This window comes from Marmota flaviventris, chromosome 5 (genome assembly GCF_047511675.1).
Source record: "Marmota flaviventris isolate mMarFla1 chromosome 5, mMarFla1.hap1, whole genome shotgun sequence".
Lineage (NCBI taxonomy): Eukaryota > Metazoa > Chordata > Mammalia > Rodentia > Sciuridae > Marmota > Marmota flaviventris.
Window position 1 is genome coordinate 39,335,550 of NC_092502.1, and position 23,968 is coordinate 39,359,517.

Sequence of the window (23,968 nt, forward strand, 5' to 3'; positions counted from 1 at the left end):
TCCATGTTATGTGTATTAAACCTATCCTATTTCAGAACTGTCAACACCTCAGTAGCTAGGCACCAATAGCAATATAACTTAATCTAATCATATTGGGTACCACAAAAAGCCATATTAATACAAATGAGAAGAATGAACAGTATTCAAATTATATTCAGGTAGGCAAATACAAGTATCTAAAACAGAAAAGGTCCAACTTTGTCTAATTTGAGAAATGTCTTACTTAGATATGTTCAGGTATTAACAGACTTTTGCTGAGCTACCCCAAAAAAATCTATTCTAGACCTCAGTCCATTTTTGTTACCTCCCAGGAATATCTACAAGAAAGATCTCTACCTCCCCCAACCTATCCAACATTATTTTTTGGTTTTTATTTTTTTGGTACTGTGAATTGAACTCAGGGACATTCAACCACTGAGCCCATCCCCAGCCCTATTTTGAATTTTATATAGAGATAGGGTCTCACTGAGTTGCTTAGCCCCTCGCCGTTGCTGAGCCTGGCTTTGAACTCGCAATCCTCCTGCCTCAGCCTCCCACGTTGCTGGGATTACAGGTGTGCACCATAGCACCTGGCCCCTAACATTATTTTTCTGGAGATCTTTCTGAAGAGAAAATCCCCTCCAACCAGTATCCTAACTGTAAGCCGCACTTGGACCTCTATCTAGGTCCAAAATGTATATAGTTAATGTCTTCAGTTTCCCTAACTCTCCTATGATCTATTTTTTACTAATTTATTCTTATCACTTTGACTTTTAGGCCTTTTATCTTCCCTTTAGTTCTATCCAACTGATAGCTTATCCTTTATGTACTAGCACATAGAAACACAGACCTCAGAAAAATTAAATATACAGGAAAAAATAGTCAATAATAATAGCAACATTTATTGAATATTTAAGCACAGAGCTACATACTTTATAAAGTGACTCAGATTCTCATGACAATCCTGATACTGTCGAACTAATTTTAGAAATATGGAGTCTGGTCCTAACACAGTTAAAATTTAAGTCCAGCTCTGTCTAGTCACACAGCCCACATTTCTTCCACTATCATACTGCCAAATATGAGATGTTGACTCTGATCTCCTACCTTCCAGCCTTGTCCCTATTCTAATAATCTATTTTCTATTCAGCAATCAAAGTGATCCTTTACTTAACATTACTTCTTTGCTCAAATCCCTCCAATGGTTACTCCCTTGTCCAGAGAAAAAGCCAAAGATCTTATTAAGGCCAAAGAGTACCTGGTCTGCCTACCCCTCCCTTCCCCAATTCTCTCTCATTTTTCTCTCTCATTTATTCAACTCCAGCCTTACTCTAGGCTGTTCAAACCCCAGGATCTTTAAATTTACTGGTTTCTCTGCCTGTTACACTTTCTCCTCCCTGTCTCAAAATTCCTTCACTTCCTTTAGGTGTCTACTCAAATGCCATCTTCTCAATAGGACCTTCATTGACCACCAATTTTAAATTGCTACTTCCTAACCTTAGTACTCCCTATCCCGCTCTTCTGCTGTTATTTTTTTCTCTAAAATACTTATCACTGTGTGACATACCACATATTTATTTTCCATTATTTGCTCCCAGTACTAGATTAAAAACTCCATGGAAATAGGAACTTGAAATATTCTGTTCACTGTATCTGGAATATAGCAGGTTATTAATACATACATATTTATTGAATGAGTAAGTACAGAGCTTTATTCTTCCCAAATGATCTCAAATACATTTTGAGTAAAAATGATCTCAAATACATTTTGCAGAAAGTGAAAGCAAAGGCAATCTGCCTTTGTTCTAGTCTAGGTCAATTCAGCAAATCTTACCTCTCAGATGATGCCTTTAAACAACAGTCCTCAATTTTTTTCATAGTGCTCAATATACAGCCATGTCATTGAGCAAACTGAGCAGACAAACCAACTTAACCAGAATGCAGTATGATAATCAAATAAAACTTACAGCAAAGTTAATCAGACACATATTTAATGATATGCATAATTGTTATTGTGCTGCATGGTAACTAGGCATAAATGGTAGGTGCTTCATGTAAATGACTCTAATTACTATTTCTCTTACACAACCAAATCAAGCATCTCTAGGATCAGCTTCACAGAAAAACAGGAGGGGTAAACTGGATACCTAATTCTGGGTTGAAAGTCGTCTCTTATTCCACCCCTTAGACATGGCGCTAATGATCTCTCAACCTGTTAGGTCTTCAAAAGAGTAACTTTTCCTTCTACAGCAGGAGAGGTTTCCTTGCACTGGCAGCCAGGCCTTGGTCATGTCACAAAGCTGAACAAAATCAATCACTAATTTACATCTGGCAAGAAAATGAGGACAGGTAAGCTACTGGGGAAATCAAGTTAAGAGGTCAAATTTACTAAGGACTGACACAAACATTAATAGGTTCTTCACACAATTCCTCTAATCACTTCTCCAGCCTACCTATACCCCCAAACTCTTTCCCAAGAAAGTAGAGGAATAGGGTGGTTCTAATGAGGATTCCCTGCTCCAAACTCTCTCATTGGGCCTAAAATGTCACCAAAAAGGGTAAGTTTGGTTAACAAGTTAACACTATTAGAATTATTGATCAGTGGCCATTGTCTTTGCTTCTTATTTAAACTCACAGGAGGATAAAGGGCCCCCTACTCTCTTATAGGTTTATTTAAACCTACCCAGATTTCACAGTCTAGACTAAATGATGTCTCTGGGACATCATTCCAATTCAGTGGCACTTTTCTCTGATTATACTTACTTTCAGGGACATTCACTTGGGTATAAACCATTCACTCTATATCACTTTGTAATTAATCTTCTTAGGTAAATGCTTATTTCCCCAAAGAGACTGCAAGTTCCTTGATGGCAGAAATCTTATCTTAAACTTCCTTAGCAAACTCCATAAGTAAGGCCTACCACAATTTAAAAAGTATTTCATAAGTATTGGGATGAATTAAAAGGTAAATAAGAATCAGTGGCAAAAAGGATCTAGATGAGTTGACACTGAAAAGAAGAATGTAATGTTCTAGATAGCTCAAAACAAATGTCCCTTTGAAAAAGAAAGATTGACTGTTATTCAGGATATAGCAGAGAGCTCCTGAACTTCCTCATGCTGAGAATTAAAAACTTCCTCATGATGCAGACAGATGCCAAGAAAGCTAAAACTGACATATTCTCTGGATAAGCACAGCCTAGCTATATCTACATATGTATATCACCAGCTTTTGTTTCTATAAATTGTAACTGCTTCCATGGGACCAATAGAGAAACAATCTAGCTGCTTCTCCCCAGTTTGATCAAGCTATGTAAAAATCATTTTCCCTTTTTACATCATTTACTTATTTCTTATGCAGAGGAATGACCAAATCTGGCCACCAGGGTTCCAAGCAATTTGCCTGGCTTGGCTGCCGGTAACAACATCTTCAGACAGAGGTCTGAGACATTAGGATGACATATAGTATCAGGGCTATTAGAATATTAGGACTTTCTATTATGTCAGAAAACACATTTATACCCAAAATGTCTGAAAGTCCACAAGACCCAGAAAGCAAATCCAATTGAGCAGCATCAGACTGAGTCACTGACCCTGGACCCAGTAAAATAAGAACCTGAAAGGCTCTGCCTGAATGATGAAGACAGTTAGTTAGTCTCAGTCTATTTTGTCCACCTGATCGTATCAGCTTAACAAGTTCAATAAGAACAACCTGGTACTGGTAATACAAGTCTGCATTTGGTTTGAGAAAATTAAAACACAAGCCCAAATTCTTTTACAGCAAATATTCCCCTGCCATACGCTAGTAAGGAAAAGGCCTGAATGCAAATACCATGTAGCTTATAGATATCTGACAGTAATGAATGCCAGAGGTTCCTATTGAAGCACAAAATAGCAAAGTTTGATGTGGGAGATACCAGTAGGAGATACTCTATATTCTTCTTCTTCTTCTTCTTTTTTTTTTTTTTTGTTAATATTTTTTCAGTTGTTGATGGGCTTTATTTTATTTATTTTTATGTGGTGCTGAGGATCACACCCAGTGCCTCATACATACTAGGTGAGCACTCTACCACTGAGCCACAACCCTAGCCTCTCTATTTTACTCTTTACCTAATAATTAGGACTTGAAGGAAGTTATCTACTCTTAGAGTTCACAGGGACATTCAGCTTCTCAAACTCATTTATTTCTAGACCTCAGTACTGAATAAGTGATTGACTCAGATGACCAATACCAGTGAGTAAGCATGCATAGTAAGACAGAATCATCTCTTCCCTCTCTGGACACCAAAGGCTTGGCCCCAGAATTCTTTTAGTCACTGAAACTCTCAGCTTAAAAAAAGAAAAAAGAAAAAAAAAAATCAGACTAAAGAACTGTGTCAAATTGAAACTGCAGCTAGACTCCATTCCTTTAGTACTCTTCTGTTAAAAGGAGTTGACAGCCAGATTTAGGTCTGCAAACTTCATTCTAATTGAAAGACTACAATGCTATATATAAAGCTCTTTTAAAATGACCACAAAATCTTTGACCTAGGAATTTCACTATTGGGAATAATAATAGCAGCTAATGCTTCTTAAGTACTTACTGTGTGCTAAACACTGCTAAGCCCTTTTCTAAAAATGTCTCATTTAGCCTCCTATGTATGAAAATAATGCCTGAATACTCACTTTTAATTATTCAATAAGTGTAAGCCATTCTTATTATTACAAAGAACATGTACTACTTAATAATCAGAAAAATCCACAAACATTAAATTACAAGTTTACATACTTTCTTATTTAATAACTAAGATGTATAGTACTTCAGAAAAATTAAATACTATTCATTTATTTTTGGAAATTTTAATTTATAAAATACTTCACAACTATACAATTTCAGATTTAAATACATCTATTATAGGAATCAAGCAGAGAATGTTGCAACACCTACTATATAAGGGTTACATTCAATATGACAGATCACAGAAAGGTAGCTATGCTAATGCTACTATATTTAGAGGTAGAAATCATAGAAAGGAAGGATCAGGATGATATTTCAAGGAGTGTGATTAATAAGAAGATTTTCTTAATCAATATCTCACACTGGCCAGACATGCCTATAATCCCAGCAACTCAGGAGGCTGAGATAGGAGGATCACAAGTTTAAATCCAGCCTCAGCAACTGAGCAAGACCCTGTATCAAAATAAAAAAATAAAAAGGACTGGGGATGTAGTTCAGTGGCAAAGCACCCTAGGTTCAATCCCCAGTATCAACACACACACACACACACACACCCCTCCAAACTACACCAAAACTCTGGCTTTTGGTATACTCTCAGAGATATAAACCAATAGCTCCAGGGTAACTCAGCAGAGACATGTGGGATACGAGTATAAATTAGGGTTATTTTTCAGCTGCTATCTCCAGGTAGAATTTCTATCTTAAACAAACAAAAAAGCCAGAAGAGACTTATTTTGAATAAAAAATAGGTAACACTAGACTTAGATTCTCAAGTTCTACCAGAATTTCAATATTTGAATATATGAGTTGGGATTACAACTACTGCATTGTACTGGTCTTTGGCCTACCTATAGCAAATAAGTTGAAACATTAAAAGAGGAAAGGGTTTTTCCTTCCCCACTCCTAAGGTCCAAGTAACAACATACTAAAACAAATAAAAACCATGAAAGTACCAGAAAATTAACTACAAAAAAAAAAAAAAAAAGCAACTTTAACTTTGAAGAGCGGCTTTCCCTACATTGAATTGTAGAGGATTACAAAACCACATACAAATAAAAGTAAGAGTCTGGCTGTCCTGATGAGTCTTTACCTGCTTCTTGCTCCATCAGACCATTGCAGTACATAGCATGTCGCTCAATCTTTGTGGATGGGAAGCCTTGATCACATAATGGGCAGGATACCTGGGTACTAGATGAGAAGGTAGAAGTAGGCATATCCTTCTCAGCATCTTCCCTGTTACCAACCTGAAGAACGTGACAAACAGGAATTGTAACATCTTTAGCTTATCATCTATCTTTCCCACTAAAGATTCTATCCCAATTACTTTCAAAGAGACAATACCAATCAACGTATCAAATTCAGGGCTAAGGCCTGGGAGACACTACTCTTATAGTTAATACTTAAATATACTAAGTTGCCAGCTATACACTAAGCCCTATGTATGAATTACTTATTTAATTCTCACATTCTTACAAAGGCATAGACATGAGAAAAGTATTGCCCCAAACAGTAAGGGAACTTGCACAGTGTCACACACAAACAAATAGATGTCAGAGTTGAAATTCAAAACAAGGACTATCTAGATAGCTCTAAACCTTGAGGACACTGGCCTCTATCTACCACACTGCATGGTATTCATTGCCCAAGTATACTGTTTATCTCTTGTGTTTCACATTTTATATTTCAATAGCATCTTAAAGATGCTTTTCAATCTCATAAAAAAGAAAACTGTGGTCATTGAAACTTTAAGATAAAAGGCATTAAAAAACAAAAGATTCTAAGCCAAAAGTAGCACGATTAGAATTTAACCTAAGAGCCTAGGTCTGTGCTTATACCAAAAAGATATAACACCTTGTGTTTAATTTGTGACTTTTTGGACTGAAAGGGGACACAAAGACCCAAAGAGCCATAGAAAAGTCATTATAAGATAATCAATTCTTTTGAAGCCACACTTAAACTTTCTTTACTCCTCAGTGTTTTATAGTCATCATTTCTCCTATAGTTGCCAGTGTCTCTCAGAGGCAGTTTTATTTTACCTACACAGGTTAGTCAGAGCCAGGGACTCTGCAGTGATTAATTCAACAGTATGCGTGGGCACTGCAGCACTACTGCCTAACTCTTGCTTCAAAGGACAGCATGTCCTATCCAATCAATGTGTAACAGTCCTGCACAGCTACTGCTTCCACTTAAGACCAAGGAGCATCTGGGCTGTCATTATACCTTACTACAGGGTGAAAAAAAGAAGTCCTCATCCGGTATAAAAACAAAATAGGACCCAAATTGCAATGTATAGTTAATTTAACCTCTGAATCAACTGTGGTTGTTTTGGTTGTTGTTTATTTTTTGGTTTTGGTTTGTAAATTTGGACCATTTCTAAAATCTACTGTTTGTGAATGGAATCCAGCAGAGAGGGAAACAGACCTTCTAAATACCAAGCCAAAAAAAAATAAATAAAAAAGTAAAAAATAAATACCAAGCCAAACACACTTACTTGATATTAAAAAGACATATTCTAGATGGGGAAAAACAGAAAGATGAGAAAGGAACTAACAGTGGTTAAGTTCTTACACTATGCCAGGCTCTGCCACGCATTTTCCATATCCATCCCTCACAATCCAACTGGACATAGGTATCACTAGCTCCAGTAGTATAGAAAGGAAAATTGAAGCTTGGAAAGGTAAAGTAATCTGCTGAACACAAAGTTAGTAAGTGAATAATCTAGACTCAAACCGAGGCCTAATTCACATCAAAACTTTCAGTATTTTCATTAATGAAAATGGCAGAAGCAAAAACAGCCTCCCTTCTCATTTGTTTTTAGAAGTTGAACCCGAACATACCAGGGAGATTACATGATTTTATTATTCTCTTGGAGGTACAGAAAGTCAAGTGGGTCTGGAATTTCTAGGTGCTGTTATTCTAAGCCAAGTCACTGAGCTTCTCAAAAATTCAGGTTCCTCTGTTCAAACAACTCATAAGAAAAAGTTGTCTTGTACAGGCAAAGCAATTTGAGCAGAGAGGGAAATCAATAAATCCTAAAATTTACAAGCATTCTTGAGTTACTGAAAGTTAGTGGTGATTGAGCAGTTACTTGAAATTCTAAAGTTCACTAAGTACAGAGATAATATGAGTGTCACTGGTGCTCACAATAGCACTACAACACTCCTTTTGTATTCATTGCCACTCTATAAAGTGCAGAGAATGTACCCAAAACTATTAATATATTTGAAAGGAAGTAATCTTTATTATTATTTTATGGATATGAGACTATTTCCAACCACATTCACAGGAAAACCAGAAGCTTTCTGAAAATTTTTATATTAAAAATAAGATATTTTCCCCAATGCCATTAAAAAGGTCTATTTAAATTAACTACTACAGAGGAACCTCAAAGAGGAAAATACAAGCAACACAGCTTTTATCTGTGTAGATTCTGCAGAATGATTTCTACTTTTTTAAAAATACTAAACAGCAATTTCTTAAAAGTGGTACTCAGACACTGATTCTTAATCCCTTAAAGGGTTGGTTCTTACCTTTTGGCTTCAAAAGGAACCTCACCTCAAGAAAAGAACCCAGTGGAAAAAAGGCATGTTCTACAAATTACCAAACCCTCTAACCTTTCCCCAGTTTAGATGTAGTTTAGAGAGTCATTTATTGAGATCTTTCTCCTTACCATTTAGGACTCTAACACAAGTTACCTTTAAAAAAATTACTCATTAAACTCACCGTTTAACTCTGAATAATTTCTATTAACTCCTCTGAAAACAGAATATTTATCTGAGAATCCAACTAAGGGAAACAATCAGGTATGATATTGAGAAACCATTATTTTCAAAGAAACCTGACTTCTGTGGGAAATCAAATCAAGAGGGGCTGCAGTTCTGCCACAGCTATTCCACAGACTTTAGCAGTGCTGAGCAACTACCCATCACTGGTAAGCTAATATCACTGAACAGCCACAATACTCACAAAGCAGTAAAATAGTAACTGTTTCCACATGTACACTTCTACTTGTACCAAATCTCTGCTAAGTGTTTTATAATCCTTATCTAATTTAATCTGAAGAGCAACCCCCAAAAATAAAAATATTTTGCCTCCAATTTTTATATGAAGAGGTGAAATTCAGAAGAGCGGTCCTCTTCTGTGCTGCATTAATACCCTAGGAATCTACTATGACATTTGTCAGACCACATTATAATTATCTGTTTATGTGTCTATTTTCTCCCTTATCAGGACCCTGTGAAGGCAGGAACATCATTTTTTATTTTTTAAATTTATCTTGGCATCTCTAAGAGTCTTAAAACAATGAATAATACAAAGTATAAAAACCTGCCTAATAAATGAATAAACAATGAATTTGTCCAACATCACAAAGTGGTGGGACTGGCATTCAAACCCATGTCTTCTAATTCCAATGTGCGAGAACCTTACACTATATCATACCACCTTTCAATAGAAGACAAAAAACTGTATTCACAGATTTCAAAGGCAAGAGTCCACCATCCTTTTTATGCACAGAAGATATTCAATTCTATCTTTCTTGTAACTAATAAGTGATTATTCAATGACTTAAAAACCACAGTATTTTTAACTTCTTTTAATGGAAACTTCTGGCTACTTAGGAATATCCAGATATCAGCTAACAGAGATAGAAAAAGAGGACATTTAAAGTGAGAAAGGCTATACAACTCTACTGTTTGAGGCAGAGTAGTGCAGAATGCACACTATAAATTCCAAATAGGATTCACGTTTTTTGACCCCCAAAATAGTATCCTTTGCAATCACGGATGGGTAAGAAATCAGCCTTGATGAACTAATTAAAGGCTTCTATAAGGCTTTTTCTGTATGTTTGGAAAACTATGTTATTACTACTCTGACCCCCTGTTCCCATTTAGAAGGCCGTGTCCTTGCTAGGAAAAGGACCTAGAGGCCATTCTGACATTATCTAGCAAGATGTGTCCTCAGTACCTCTGAGGAAGGAAGTGTCATCATCTTTCCTACCCTCACTCGTATCAGGAAATCCTGGTCTATCAGTTGTGACGGATCAGGTTTCAAGGAACCGGCAGTGTGCATGATTCATGAAAGCAGAATTTCTACCCAGTTACCTGCAGTACTGGGAAAGGGAAGTACTAAGGAAGAGATTTAACTTTTAAGGTAAAAACTGTTTTCAAAAAAAAATCGAAGGATGCAGCTCGGTGGTACAATGCTTGCCTAGCATGCATAAGATCCTGGGATAGATCCTCAGCACGACACACACACACACACACACACACACACACACGATAAGGAGGAGAAACCTAGAGAATAAAAAGGAATGAGAATTAAGTATTTTTTAAGGTGCCATTTCAAGATAGTAAACACAAATATAACCAAAATCTTTATTTCCAGAGAAGAATTTGCTTAATTTTTAAGCTGCTTTTCATAGCAATAGATTAAAACCTTAAATTCTTTAAAAGAATTCCTGGTAGTTAAATTGCTTTGTCAGACTCAACATGAAAAATATACACTAAGAATCTTAATCAGAAGTATGAGTTTCTACCAATCAGCTTTACGGCTCTTGCAAGATATGTAATGTTAGCTACAAAAGGTAGTAATGAAAATATATTTTAACTTGGGTTTGTTATTTCTACTAACATTTTAAAATTAGGACTGAAAATTTATTTCATATAGTTATTTTTCCCAAGATTGTTCATCTCTGTTGTATATCAGTATGTAAGAGAAAATGCCCTAGAACTTCGGAGACAAACCAATATTCAAATTCTAGTTCTATTATTAATAGCAGTAAGAACTAGTGCAAATTAAACATCCTAAGCCTCTGTTTCCCCATCTGTAACAGAAATAATGCATATAAAAATATTCAAGAAATAGCAACTACTTTTATTTTTAGAAACAGTGCTAAACTGATCTTAATTATAAAAATTTCTCCATGAGATAAATGTCCCCAAAGCTAAAATCCTATGCCACCTAAATCTTTTCAGCCAAAGTCAACACTGCATTAGAAAAAAGACAACCAGCAGGATTAAACAACTAAGAAAAACTATAGAGGAGAATATTCATCTCCTTGTCTCCCATTATTATTCTTACTTCATCCAGCGTTTCTCTGCTACCAGGAGAGTCTTCTCTTTCAAGGTCAAGAGTTTCAGGGGAACTTAGCTGTGTCTCTGTAATTAAAAAAATTAAGATTCCATGAATTTTCATTTTGAGTTTTAATAATTAAAAAACCAAACACCTATTTTACCCTTTGTTTATTGTAATGGCAATACAGATCTAGTCTGTTTCCTCTTAAAGCTTTATTGGCATAATTTACATATAACAGAATTCACCAATTTTCAATGTACAATTTGGTGAGTTTTAACAAATATACCAATTATACATGGTACAATTTATATCACATAACTACCACTACAATAAAAATAAAAAACAGTTGGGCGCGGCAGTGCATGCCTGTAATCTCAGCAGCTCAGGAGGGTAAGGCAGTAGGATCATGAGTTCTAAGCCAGCCTCAGCAACTTAGCGAGGCCCTAAGCAACTCAATGAGACCCTGTCTCTAAATAAAATATATAAAAAAGGGCTGGGGATGTGGCTCAATAGTTAAGTGGCCCTGGGTTCAATCCTCGGTACCAAATAAATAAATAATAAAAATCTTTCCCAATACCCCATTAAGTTAATTATAAGTATCTACTTTATGTTCCTATAGTTTTGCCTTTTCTAAAATGTCATATACATGAAATCACATAGTATATATAGTCTTGTGTCCAGCTTCTTTCACTTAGCATAATGTTTCTGAAATGTTGTCCCATGTTAGTTGTTCACTCCTTTTTACTGGTTCTCCATTATATGAATATTTCACAGTTTGTTTATCTGTTCACCAGTTGATCCATTTAGCTTATTTCCACTGTAGTTCTAGTTCCAAACTATATTAATTTTTATAAAAAACAAAAACATGCCAACATTAGGCTGGCATGAGGTTAAAGAGGTGATTAGGAAAAACAGAAATTGGGACCAGAAATAGAGTATGCATTCTGGACAAAGATATGCCTTTCTTCAATACATTCTTTAAGCAGCATCTATAAATTCAAAATTAATTTAACAAATATTAATTGAACAAGTCCCAGACACTCTACTATCTATAGCTAGTATGGAGATGCAACTTGTGAGTCCCTTATAGTCTGGTTTAGGGGCTAGGAAATTATACACAGCTCTATGGGTCAAATCCAGCTGGGTGTCCATTTTTATAAATAAGGTTCTATTGAAACATAGCCACACTCATTCATCTATGTATTACCTATGGCTGCCTTTGCACTAAAACAACAGAGATGAGTAGTTTCAACAGACCTCATGTCCCAAACAGCCTAAAATATTTACTAGTCTTCTTTTATTTAAAAGATGGGAGGTGGGAGGAAAAAATGTTTTAAGTCTGCTAAACCTCTGCTAGCCTCTGCTAACCTCTGCTCTAGACAACTGTCATTTAATATAACAAAAGCATAGTAACTGCTGGGCACAGTGACACACGCCTATAATCCCGACAGCTTGAGAGGCTAAGGCAGGAGGATCGCGAGTTCAAAGCCAGCCTCAGCAAAAACAAAGCATTAAGCAACTCAGTGAGACTTATTAAAAAATACAAAATTGGGCTGGGGATGTGGCTCAGTGGCCCCAAGTTCAATCCCTGGTACTCCCCGCCCCCCAAAAAAATACCACACAGTAATTATACACCAAATGACAACAAATCTATAAAAGAAATATCAGAAAGTGAATTTTATATCCCTCCCAAACTCCATATGTTAGGTTGAAATCCTAACCCCCAATGTGATGATATTTGAAGTAGATTGGGAGGAAATTAGAATATAAGGGAAAAGACCTCAAGAATGGAATTAGTGCCCTTATAAAAGGGAGTTCAGAGGGCTGGGGTTGTGGCTCAGAGGTAGAGCACCCAACTAGCATGTGTGGGGCACTGGGGTCGATCCTCAGCACCACATAAAAATAAAATAAAGATATTGTGTCCATCTATAACTAAAAAAAGAAATATAAAAAAAAAAGAAAAAGAAAAGGAGGTCAGAGAGCTCTTTCATCCTCTTTCTGCCATGTGTGAACACAGTGAAAAGGTGCCATCTATGAACAAGGAAGCAGGCTCTCACCAGACACAGAATCTGCAGAGGCCTTGATCCTGGACTCCCCATTCTACAGAACTGTGAGAAATAAATTTCTGTTGTTTACAAGCCACAGTGTATGTATTTTATTGTTTCAGCCCAAACTGGACAAATAATTTATCTCAGAAGGCAAATCCTGTAAGTTCTCTGTTATTTGATACTGTACTTACTATTTCTAACTGATACTTTTGTGCTTCACAAATACAATAAATAGCCAGTGTTAGGCAAACAAACTATCTACAAGATTCTAGGACTGGAGATATAGCTCAAGTGGCTTGCCTGGCACATCTGAAGCACTGGGTTTGATCCTCAGAACCACATAAAAAAGAATAAAATAAAGATGTTGTGTCCACCTAAAACTAAAAAATAAATATTAAAAAAAAGATTCTAAAATATTTTCTGAATCATTAAAAAAGAGCTAAATACACTTCTAATAATAAATGTATTTTAATACATCATGATTTTTTTGAAATTGGATACACAGATTTTTATCCCCTTGATGGAAAAAGGCTTATAGTGCACATACTTCAAAATCTTCTTTAAGTTTCCCTGAGAGAGTGTATTATAAAAGACATTTAGTCTGTTCAAAAATAAGAGCTGCTCACTACTTGGACTACTGCAATAATAAAAAGTTTTTAATTAAGCTTTATGTGAATAGCTGAATGTCCAACTACAAACAACTCAAGAGGGTGTTAGCTCCTCAGAAATAAACAATGCTACCAGCATGTGCAATGTGGGCGCAATATGTCTATAATCTTGCCTCTTCAAACAAAGTAAATAACACTAGAAAGATAATGAATTTTGAGTATCAGACCCCTGAAACTGTCAGAAATATGAGACAAAAGGAAACAGGTAACAAACTATCTATATTCAATTTGTGCTTCAACCCATTTAGAACAATTTTTTGGTACAATTTAGATGCATAGCTTAAAAATTCTATATCAAAAAAGAAATTCAGGAGTTTGTTTGGTTTCATGGAGAACTAGTTCTACTTTCTTAACAAAGGGAACATTAGTATTTTGAAAACCTTTTGCAATCTCATTTAGAAGTAGTTTATATCAGAAAATATTTGGACTTCATTTGCAGGCTAATGACAGCAAGTCATGATCATAAAAGTTATTTAACTTCAGTCATTAAGGGCTTGCTTTTCCTTCTCTCACTAACTAGGACTTTCAAGATCATTATATTTGGAGGTTCCTCCGACAATATCCTATGTGACATCACATGCCATATCCAAAACAGGTAGACTAGATGACTTCACAGAAAGATGGCATGATGCAGGAATCCCAGACAGAGATTAAGAGATTAAGCTTTCTTTTCATGAAGATAGTACATAGCTTTCTTGAATGCTCCTGCCAAAATCTCAGCACTTTGTAATGGGGTCTCCTAATGGGTATTATTAGGCAATGATCCAAATACCTTTCAAATGAACTAAGGAACTACTTTCAATAAAAATCAACATAAATGTATTTTTAAAATAAATAAAACTTCATGATAGGCTAACAAATATTTTAAAATATTTCCAGAGCTTTCCTTTGTTTCCAAGTCTCTTTGGGGAAAAAAACACTGAAGAAAAGAAAACTGACTATCTCTAATCCTGACAGACTATATAAGACCTGAAGGAAACCCAGATGACTGATAGAAACATCCGTACATCACTTGCTGTTCAAAGAATTTAAACATTAAGAAGTTCCTCAATCTCACATGAATGAAATTATTGATAAATATAATGGGCTCCACTTTTTTGGGGGGGGAGGGGGGCTCCACTTTTTAAAAAGAAAAGTTTCTTAAAAAGTAGTGGTTTACGACTGAGGCTGTAGGTCAGTGGCAGAGCGCGTGCCCAGCATGCGTGAGGCACTGGGTTCGATCCATAGCACCACATAAAATAAAGGCATTCTGTCCATCTATAAATATAAGAAAAAAATTTTTTTTTAAAATGTAGTGGGTTTAGTCAAGCCTGTAATCCCAGTGGCTCAGGGGGCTGAATCAGAAGAATTCCAAGTTCAAGGCCAGCCTCAGCAATTTAGCAAGGCCCTGAGCAACTTAGGGAAACCTTGTTTCAAAATAAAAAAACAAAACAGTGGTTTAGTGCTCCTGGGTTCAATCCCTGGCACCAAAAAAAGGTAATGATTTACATCACAAAAAAAATTCTTTATATCATACAGTGATTCAACTCAAGAATTCTATTAGATAGTAGGTATTTCAGTTCATTTAAAATTACTTTGTATATGTGACCTGGGGTTGTGGCTCAGTGGCAGAGCGCATGCCTAGCATGTGTGAGGCCCCGGGTTCAGTTCTCAGCACCACATATCAATAAATAAAATAAAGGTCAATTAACAATTTAAAAAAATTAAAATAAATTTCATTATTAAAAAAATTACTTTGTATACGTAAATACATCCATATGCAACTTTGAAAGAGTTCCTCTTATGCCTAAAAGCAAGATAAGTACCTTTTAATTTCTACAATTAACAAAAAGCAAACTATCACACTTAACCAGGGTATCCTGCTAAGAAGCTGATCACAGAACTGTGTGCAAAATTCAATTTCTGGACCCACTATGCAAAAAATGCAAACAAAACAAAACAATGAATGGCCATGTCAAAACTAGTTAAAGGCTGAGAGAAAAATCTGCTTAATGAAGCAGACAAGAGGACAGTCCAACTTTTAGAGCACACATAACCAAAACATAAAAGCCTATTGGCTCTGCATGTACAGTTAAGTAAGGGTTATTCCTAATTCTTTGCTGCCATTTCTGTTAAGTAGACAAAAAGAAGACCAAAAAAAGTCATATGTTAATTTCAAAAGCAAATTACCCCTAGAAAGAGAAAAGATTGAGAATCAGAGCCAACAATATACCATTAAAAATATAAACATATATAAGGATGCATCTATATGTATGTGTGTGTGTATATATCAATCACACATATGCTTTCTGAGAATGGTCTGAACAGTCAGAAAATGGTTTAAACAGTCAGGAATGAAAAGATAGTTAGCAAGGTATCAGAAATCCAGTAAAATCATAGGAAGGTGCTTACCAGGACAAACAGTGATTTCTTCTGCAGAACTCTCTGGCATAAGGACTAAGCTTCTCTTACTGGTCAAAGCAGCAATGCTGAAAAAGAACCAAACTCCAGGTGAATTCCCAGTAAAATAAATCAGAATACCAGGCCAAAACAACAGTGAGTCATTCACAAAGCCACAAGCAATCTGATACCTGCTGTCCAATACCACAAAGGCACAACAGGGAAGCAAGGAGTCCATAGTGAAAACTCTAGGCCAGAAACAGGGAAAATAAACATGCTTATAACTTTGGTTCCAGCGAAATAACTGAAGGAAAAGAAACCCCCTTTTGGAGTCTTCACAAAGGAAGGTGGAAGGATAAGCATTATCTGCAAATATCACAGAAGACAAAAAATTCCACTTCAACAAAAAAAATGTCAAAGGTGTTTTATAGCCTCCATTTCAGCCTTCTGAAGGCTAGAGACATGTAAAGTAGACAGAGATTCTCCCGACAGCACATTAACTTTTCCATCACCTCACAGTTACATTTCCTCTTTATCTCAAGATGTAGCTTTCCAAACAACAAAAATGAAATACAATTCCAAACTATCTCACAGCAAAAATCTGTCCATATAAGTTCAACCTCTCTTCCAAGGAAAACTTAATTATGAATAGCTTCCCTCATCCAACCTTCTGGTTTTCCCTGCCTGTTCATGGAATGCTAACTCCTCCTGACACAGAAACACATGGCTCAGAGATCTGAGCATCTGAACTACTACTCTCATGCTTCACAGAATTTTATGATTAGTTTGATCAAGTATGCAAGAAGACGCTTAAAAACACAAATTCTCATATCAACCAAGAACCACAAAGAGAGAACAGCCATCACTGACTCAAGATAAATAACTAAATCTTGACAGGAAACCACAAGTGATTTCTCTCTCTAAATAAAACATCTCATAGCATTTGTTACAAACCCAAGCCAGACAGTTTACTCTGCATGTAACATTAGGGCTCTATTCAAAGGGTCCATCACAAAACAATTTGCTGACATTTATAAAATGGGCTAATCAATTTGAAGTCGAACCACATTGCCTGCAATTTCAACTCTCTCCTGGTGACAAAGTGTATAATCATTTATTAAAAACCTACATCTGCTCTGCACAGACTCACCACAATAAAGCAGAAAGGTCTACAGGGAACAGAAGGCCTACTCCAGTTAAAAACACTTCCAAAACTGTCTTAACCACAGGAGAATCAACCAAAGCCATATTCTTCAGCCCAAGAAGAAATACTTAGTACTGTCCACCAAAAGCCTAAGAAAGAACACTACCTACATTACAGCAAATGGCACTGGGCCTCAACTTCTATATAGGAGATGACAATCACTTAATACAAAACTACATTCTTGAGAAATTCCCAAAACTCAACTACCAAACAAAGGGAGAAAGTGGTTGGAAAACTGATCCAGTTAATACCACAGTTTATAACCAATCAATCATCATCTATTATTAAAATAAGAAGACTTAGAAGGTAACCCTATCAACAAATCATCAATAAAAATTAATGGAGGAGGTAATACAAATAAAACCATTTGTAGAAAAGATGAGATACAAACAAATTAAAAGTGGCATAGGATCTATGTGGCCTGAATAATATAATTATAGGCATCAAAGAGGATGTAAGTCTTGAGAGTAGATTTAAAAGATATACAAGGTTTGGAAATAAGCATAAGAAAAGTAACAAATGGAGAAATAGATAAGAAGAATACAAGGCCCATAAAGAAATCAATCTAGAAACTTCAAATTGGTAAAGGAAACTAGGGTTAGTTAAGAGAAGCAGGATGACCACTTTTCAGGAATAAGATAAATGGGATTTATGCCAAAATAACTAGGGTGGACAAGAAAACCTCTAAGATCTCTTCCAGACTCAATATTCTAGGCTTTTATGAGATGAATATTTGAAAACTTGGAGACAGTAATGATTTCTCCTAGTCTGTGCTTATATTATAAAAGAGCTAAAAGTTCCCTAGCAAGTTTTCCAGATGTAGTCTCATTGATGTGGTTCATCTTCTTTATGTTGATACCATCAGAAGAGACTGGAACTCACAACAACGTGCAATCTCACCTTTGTGAGGCAGGTACAGAGTTTCCTTCTTCAGAAGTTTCTTCAACAAATAGCCCTTGGGAAGACTGCAAAGAAATATGTAACATCCTAAATACACAGGCACAGATGAACTGGTTTCTCCTTCTTTAAAAAAAAGAAAAAAACAGGCCTAGGATGTAGTTTAGTGCTTGCCTAGCCCATATGAGGTCCTGGTTATATCCCCAGCACAATCCCCGCCTCAAAAATAATAGTAATCGTTCAACATTATCACTCAGCAATAAATATAAAACATTTTTCTTAAGTCATTAAGTTTCAGTAAAAAAAACATACCCTGTGGAGATGAAAGACTGGTATTTGAATCAGATCTAGATCACCTTCTAACTGTAATTTTGGGTAAGTCATATCTGAATCTCTTTTCTCATCTTAAGTATTAACACAGATTATTATTATGAGAATTAAGCAAGATAATTATGCAATGTACTTTGTAAAATGCAAGACCTACATAAATATTAATTAGTAAGTCGAATGTATTATGATACCAGAAAAACAATTATAAAGCTTCTGTTGTGGGAGGGAAAAATAGAAAAGTCCAGTTTTCAACAGAAATGCTAAGCTGGGAAAAACACTGTGACCCATGAAAACTACCTCTCTGAGCACAGCTAGGACATAACATAGGACATTCCAAAGGGAAAGCTATAAAGATTCTTTTTGCTATAAATCTGCCATTAAGGTATTGCTACCTAACTATAAAGATACCTTTTAAGAAATACAATGGCCAGGTGGGTGGTGCATGCCTGTAATCTTGCTGACTGGAAAGTTGAGGCAGAAGAATCACAAGTTTGGGCCAGCATCAGCAACTTAGTGAAAGCCTATCTCAAAATAAAAAATAAAAAAAGGCTAGAGATGTAGGTCAGTGGTAAAGTGCCTCTGGGTTCAACCCCTAGTAGGCAAAATTTTTCAAAAATAAAGAAACAATAGAAAAAAAAAAGCAATGCAATGATTGGGACTGAAATAAGAAAAACACATTTGCATTGACTCATGGTAGAATCAGTGCAAATATCAACACATTGAATGTTGATGTACAGAAAAAGCAGCTACTTTTACCTTAAGTAGACTTCTGAGAAAGTACCTTGTCTGTGAAGTTTCTTCCAGTAGATATAAAGCTACTGGCTGAAGTATTCAGAGTTTCCTAACAGGATAAATAACCTAAACAAATCAGTCATCTTTCTACCACTCAGGTAAATGATGAAATACACCTTTTTAAAAAGGGAAGGGAGGGCTGGCAATATGGCTCAGTTGGTACAGTGCTTGCCTTGCATGCACAAGGCCTTGGGTTCAATCCTCAACACCCCAAAAAAAAAAAGTTTCTGGGGAGGGGGTGGGGGTGGGGTAGCTGAATCAAGTCTTCAGTCAAGAAGAAGGCATAGTTGTACAGATCAAGAATGTAGTTATTATGAGAAATGAGCTGAATAAAACTATCAAAAGAACTAACATAAAACAGCAATCAATACTTAGCCTGATTTTGTTTGAACTTACAAGTTCCTTTTTAGAATCTTTAAAAAAAAAAACAGTGAACACTGACACCTAGTGTCCACTTAATAGAATTTTGCTGACTTAGAATTACTAGATGACTAAGCCCTAGGACTTTAGAAACAATCATGAAAAAATCAGTTATAAGACACTTCCATATCCACCTTAGGTTGAACATATCTCCAGCTCTGCCAGTGCAATTGTTTTAAAAATTATTGTTCACCTTTTAAGTGCCAGGCCTATTCATTTTACATCCATTATCCTGAAATCTCCACAAGAACCTTATGAAGCAAAAATTATTATTTTAGAAATGAGGGAAATTAAACTTCAATGTTAAATAATTTGCCCAAAATTAGACAACTGATCAAAAGTGGAGCTGGCACTTTCCTGAACCCAAAATCCATGTTTGAACCACTACTGTTATGTCGTTTACATAAATGATCATCTTCCCAACCATTTCAACAAGAAATCCCAAGAATGTATTCATTTGAGTAAACTATTTTAATTTCTAAAGTTATACCTTAAATGGAAGTAAACTGAATTTAGCTGTACAGTGAGGTTTTTTTAGACTATGAAAATAAGATAGCAAAATGTGCAACCAAATTTGATTAGACTACCTAAATCTAAATAAAGTGAACAGGAAAATGTAGAAATAAAGCTCTAAAGAAGCTGTGGCCTAATCAAGATATTGCATTTTATACTTAAAGAAATAAGTTACAGGAATGGGATAGTTTGATTGAATCTTAAAGAAGAAAAATCCAAAGATCAAACTCAAGTAGTGTTTTCGACACCATGGCCCGGGAAATGAAAATGAATTAAACCATCAGCCAGTCATCACAGAAATGGCCTCTGTTGTAAGGCAATGATAGCTTATCAGGTCTTTCCATAGACTAGTTAAACCATCTCTTAAAGTTTCCATTTTCTGATTATTATTTCAGCTTTCTAGATACACTCATCATAGAAAGAGGTACAATATATGGTGGATCTGAGTAGTCTGGTCACTAAAAATGTCTTTATTCCATAAGAAATGTGTCATTTGGTGTACATACATCAGCTTGAAGTTTGGCTAAGTGACAGTCACAACTCCACATAATGTGGTAATTTCTGGAAATAAGTTCCAGCACCTAGACTGAAAAATTAAGGATCAGACTCTGAAAAGTAGTGACCACATCAACATCTCCCTGCCATAATGCCACTGAGGTGACCTCTTATCTTCATTAACAACTTTCCTTGTTGCAGCAATGCCAGAAATGAGCTATCATCTGATTATAAAGTTTTAATAACCTTCATTACAGACTATGCCATTTGACCAAAGGTAAATGTTTTTTCTGAGTCTCAATTCCTGAGACCCTCTTGCTATCTCTATCAGCTAAAGAGTTACACATGTGGGCAACTCCAACAAAGTCATGTTCAACAGAAAATATAAACACACAAATTCCTTATACACACAATTCCTGAAAGCAAGAGATCAGGATAAAAGGGAAAACTATGAAAATAATATTTTCATTATTTGCCTGTATAATCAATAAGTTTGTTTTTTTTTTTTAAATGTTAGCAAGGCTGTAGTGAACCATGTATTTTCATATACTGCTAGAGCGAGGAAATACAAATTTGAACAATCTTTCTGAAAAGCAATGTGGCAATAAATAGCGAGTCTGTATGTTCACAATTCTTTTTTTTTAAACAAATAATGCAATTTTTTTCATATTTATTTTTCAGTTGTAGTTGAACATATTACCTTGTTTCATTTATTTATTTTTATGTGGTGCTGAGGCTCAAACTCCGGGTCTCTCACATGCGAGGCGAGCACTCTATTGCTGAGCCTCAACCCAAGCCCCCTTCTTTAATACAGTATTTTTCTGGCTCCCTATACCCAAGGGCACTGATTTTGAATGAAGAAAAGTTTCACACAGATCTAACTTTCACACAACCAAAATATCCAGTGATAAAAAAATTTTTAAAAATATATAATATGGTAAACTCATAAGCCAGAATATGTCATTAAAAATGAAATCTAGGGGGCTGGGGTTGTGGCTCAGAGGTAGAATGCTCGCCTAGCATACATGAGGCACTGGGTTCGATCCTCAGCACCACATAAAGTAAAATAAAGATATTGTGTCCACCTATGACTAAAAAATATATATATATTTTTAAATGAAATCTAGGCGGGGCATCATGGCACCACCTGTAATCCTAGCAGCTCAGGAGGCTAAGGCAGGAGGACAGCAAGTTCAAAGCCAGCCTCAGCAATTTAGTGAGGCCCTAAGCAACTTACTGAGACCCTGTCTCTAAATAAAAACTAAAAAAGAGCTGGGGATATGGCTCAGTGGTTAAGTACCCCTAGTGCAATCCCTGGTACCAAAAAAAAAAAAAAGGGAAAATCTATAGATAATTTTAATATAAAAAAATGATTACATTCATATTGTAAGTTAAAAATTCAATAATGTACTAACATAAGGGCTGGGATTATAAACTCAGAGGCAGAGTGCTTGCCTAGCAGGTATGAAGCCCTGGGTTTAATCCCCAACACTGCAAAAAAGTAAAAGGAAAAAGGACTACATTGAAATACCTTTTTCATCTCTCAGATTGGCAATGTTCAAGAAGTCTGATAATGCTATACTGGTATAGGTACAAAGAAACTATATTCATATATTGCTGGTGGTCGTGTAAATGTATACAACTTCTAAGGAGGGAAGTTTGACAATATCTAACAAAATTGTAAATGCAGATATCCTTTGATCTACCAGCTATATCAACATGAGATTATCCTACAAATATCTTCCATGTGGATGAAATGTTTAAGAAAAATCACTGCAGTGCTGTTTGTAATAGGAAATACTGGAAGAACTTAAATGTTCACTAATAGACCATTACTGGATAAAACAAACTATGATTCATTCACACATGGTATATTCCACATCCAAAAAGAAAAAAGATTAACAAATGAAGAAATTCATTATGTGCTATTATAACACAATCTCATAGACATTAAATTTAAAAGGCAAGGGCAGAATAAAGTGTTTAGTATGCTATTGTTTGTGTAAAAACAGTGGGGAAAAGAATGTGTATAATACTTATAGTATATAAATTCCTTGGAAGGATGTACCAGAAACTAGTTAACACAGATTGAGTCCAGAGAGGAGAAATGGTTGGCTGGAGGGTAGAGACAAGATTTTTAAATTTACATCTTTTTGAATTTTTGTCCTTGTGAATATTACCTAGTCAAAAGTAGCTTTTTAGAAATAAAATTTTTAAAGAATAATAAATTATGATATACCCATATGATAGAATGTTTTCAAGTGTATTTAATAAATAGGAAAAGACCTAGAATAAACCATAAGGTGGGGGAAAGGAAAAAAGTTTACACTGAACAGTCTTCGTTTTGTTCAAAAATTAAGTAGAAAATTATATTTTATATGTATAGAAATAGTGATGATTGCCTGTTGGTGGTGGGATTATAGGTAATTCTTTATATTCTGTATTTTACTAATTTTCTTTAGAGAGCATGTATTACTTTAATCATTGGGGGGAACCACAAAAAAAAAAACCAAAAAGCTAAAATAATCCTTGTTTAATCTGTGAAGAAATCATCCTTAATTACAGCATCACTGACCCTTACCTGACCATGACTGGTTGTTGGTTCTTCCTCCAACAAAAGTTTCTGTTTCAAGCTTTTAATTGGGCTTTCTTGGAAATCCTTGGGTTTTGAGTGCCAGACAGATGCCCTAGACTCCTGCCTCTCCTCTGTGTCTTCATCTCCCATATCTTCTGAGATGCCTTCATTTTTTTCACTAGCCTGATCTCCTTGGCCACATTCATTCTGGATCAGAGAAGGAGGGCTAGGTAACACTGGTTCCCCAAACCCTTTTTTTTTTAAAAGCTGCCTCTGAGCCATTTTTAAGCTCTTTTGATAAACCTCCAACTGGCAGAGAATGACCTTGGTATATTGATTAGGGTCTACTCCAGCAGGGCAGAATGGAATACCCCAGAAATAGTGCACATTTCCCCCAGTGTCCTGAAGAACTTTGGCATCTGCTGGGGTAGGCAGACAGTGCCTAGATGTGTCCCCCCTACCCTGGGCAACTTTGAGAAAAGCACAACCCCTCCCAGTACTTTCCTGTGGCTTCCCACACTTTGTGTGCTCAGCCAAGTGGCCAGTACATCTGTCAAAACATTTAACGTTCTCATTCTCAAACACTGGCTGGCTTGACTGGTCCCAGCTTCCTGAGCTGCCAGAGACCGGCTCCTCTTCAGTGTTTTCAGTGTGGTCCCAAGGCTCCTCTCTTTCCTCAGCCTCGTTTCCCTGACTGATATGTGAGCCTTTAAACAGTGATGGAGGTACCAGCTGCCATATGCCTGTAGGTATTTGAGAAAAAGTAGGGCTAAGGACAAACTTTTTAATTAAGAGGGGTTGGTAAGCTATCACTTACCAAGAATTATAAAATGTGGGTAAGAAAAGCTCTTCTTTGGGTTTAACCAAAGGTTGGTTTTT

At 35.9% G+C, this 23,968-nt stretch overlaps 1 protein-coding gene across 4 annotated transcripts in view; it reads right to left on the reverse strand.

Annotated features, from left to right (window-relative positions):
• The window catches only part of Uimc1 (ubiquitin interaction motif containing 1), a 131,779-nt gene that overhangs the window by 35,530 nt on the left and 72,281 nt on the right, over nucleotides 1-23,968 (reverse strand). For 3 of the 4 annotated variants that reach the window (XM_027941113.2, XM_027941112.2, XM_071612167.1), the window contains 4 exons: nucleotides 17,968-18,032; nucleotides 15,876-15,952; nucleotides 10,775-10,851; nucleotides 5,784-5,937 (listed from right to left, as the gene is read on the reverse strand). In XM_027941113.2, the coding sequence (XP_027796914.1) occupies nucleotides 5,784-5,937; nucleotides 10,775-10,851; nucleotides 15,876-15,952; nucleotides 17,968-18,032 (373 nt within the window). Of the gene's footprint in view, nucleotides 1-5,783; nucleotides 5,938-10,774; nucleotides 10,852-15,875; nucleotides 15,953-17,967; nucleotides 18,033-23,095; nucleotides 23,833-23,968 lie in introns of all 4 variants that reach the window. The other variant, XM_027941111.2, reaches the window with a different exon arrangement.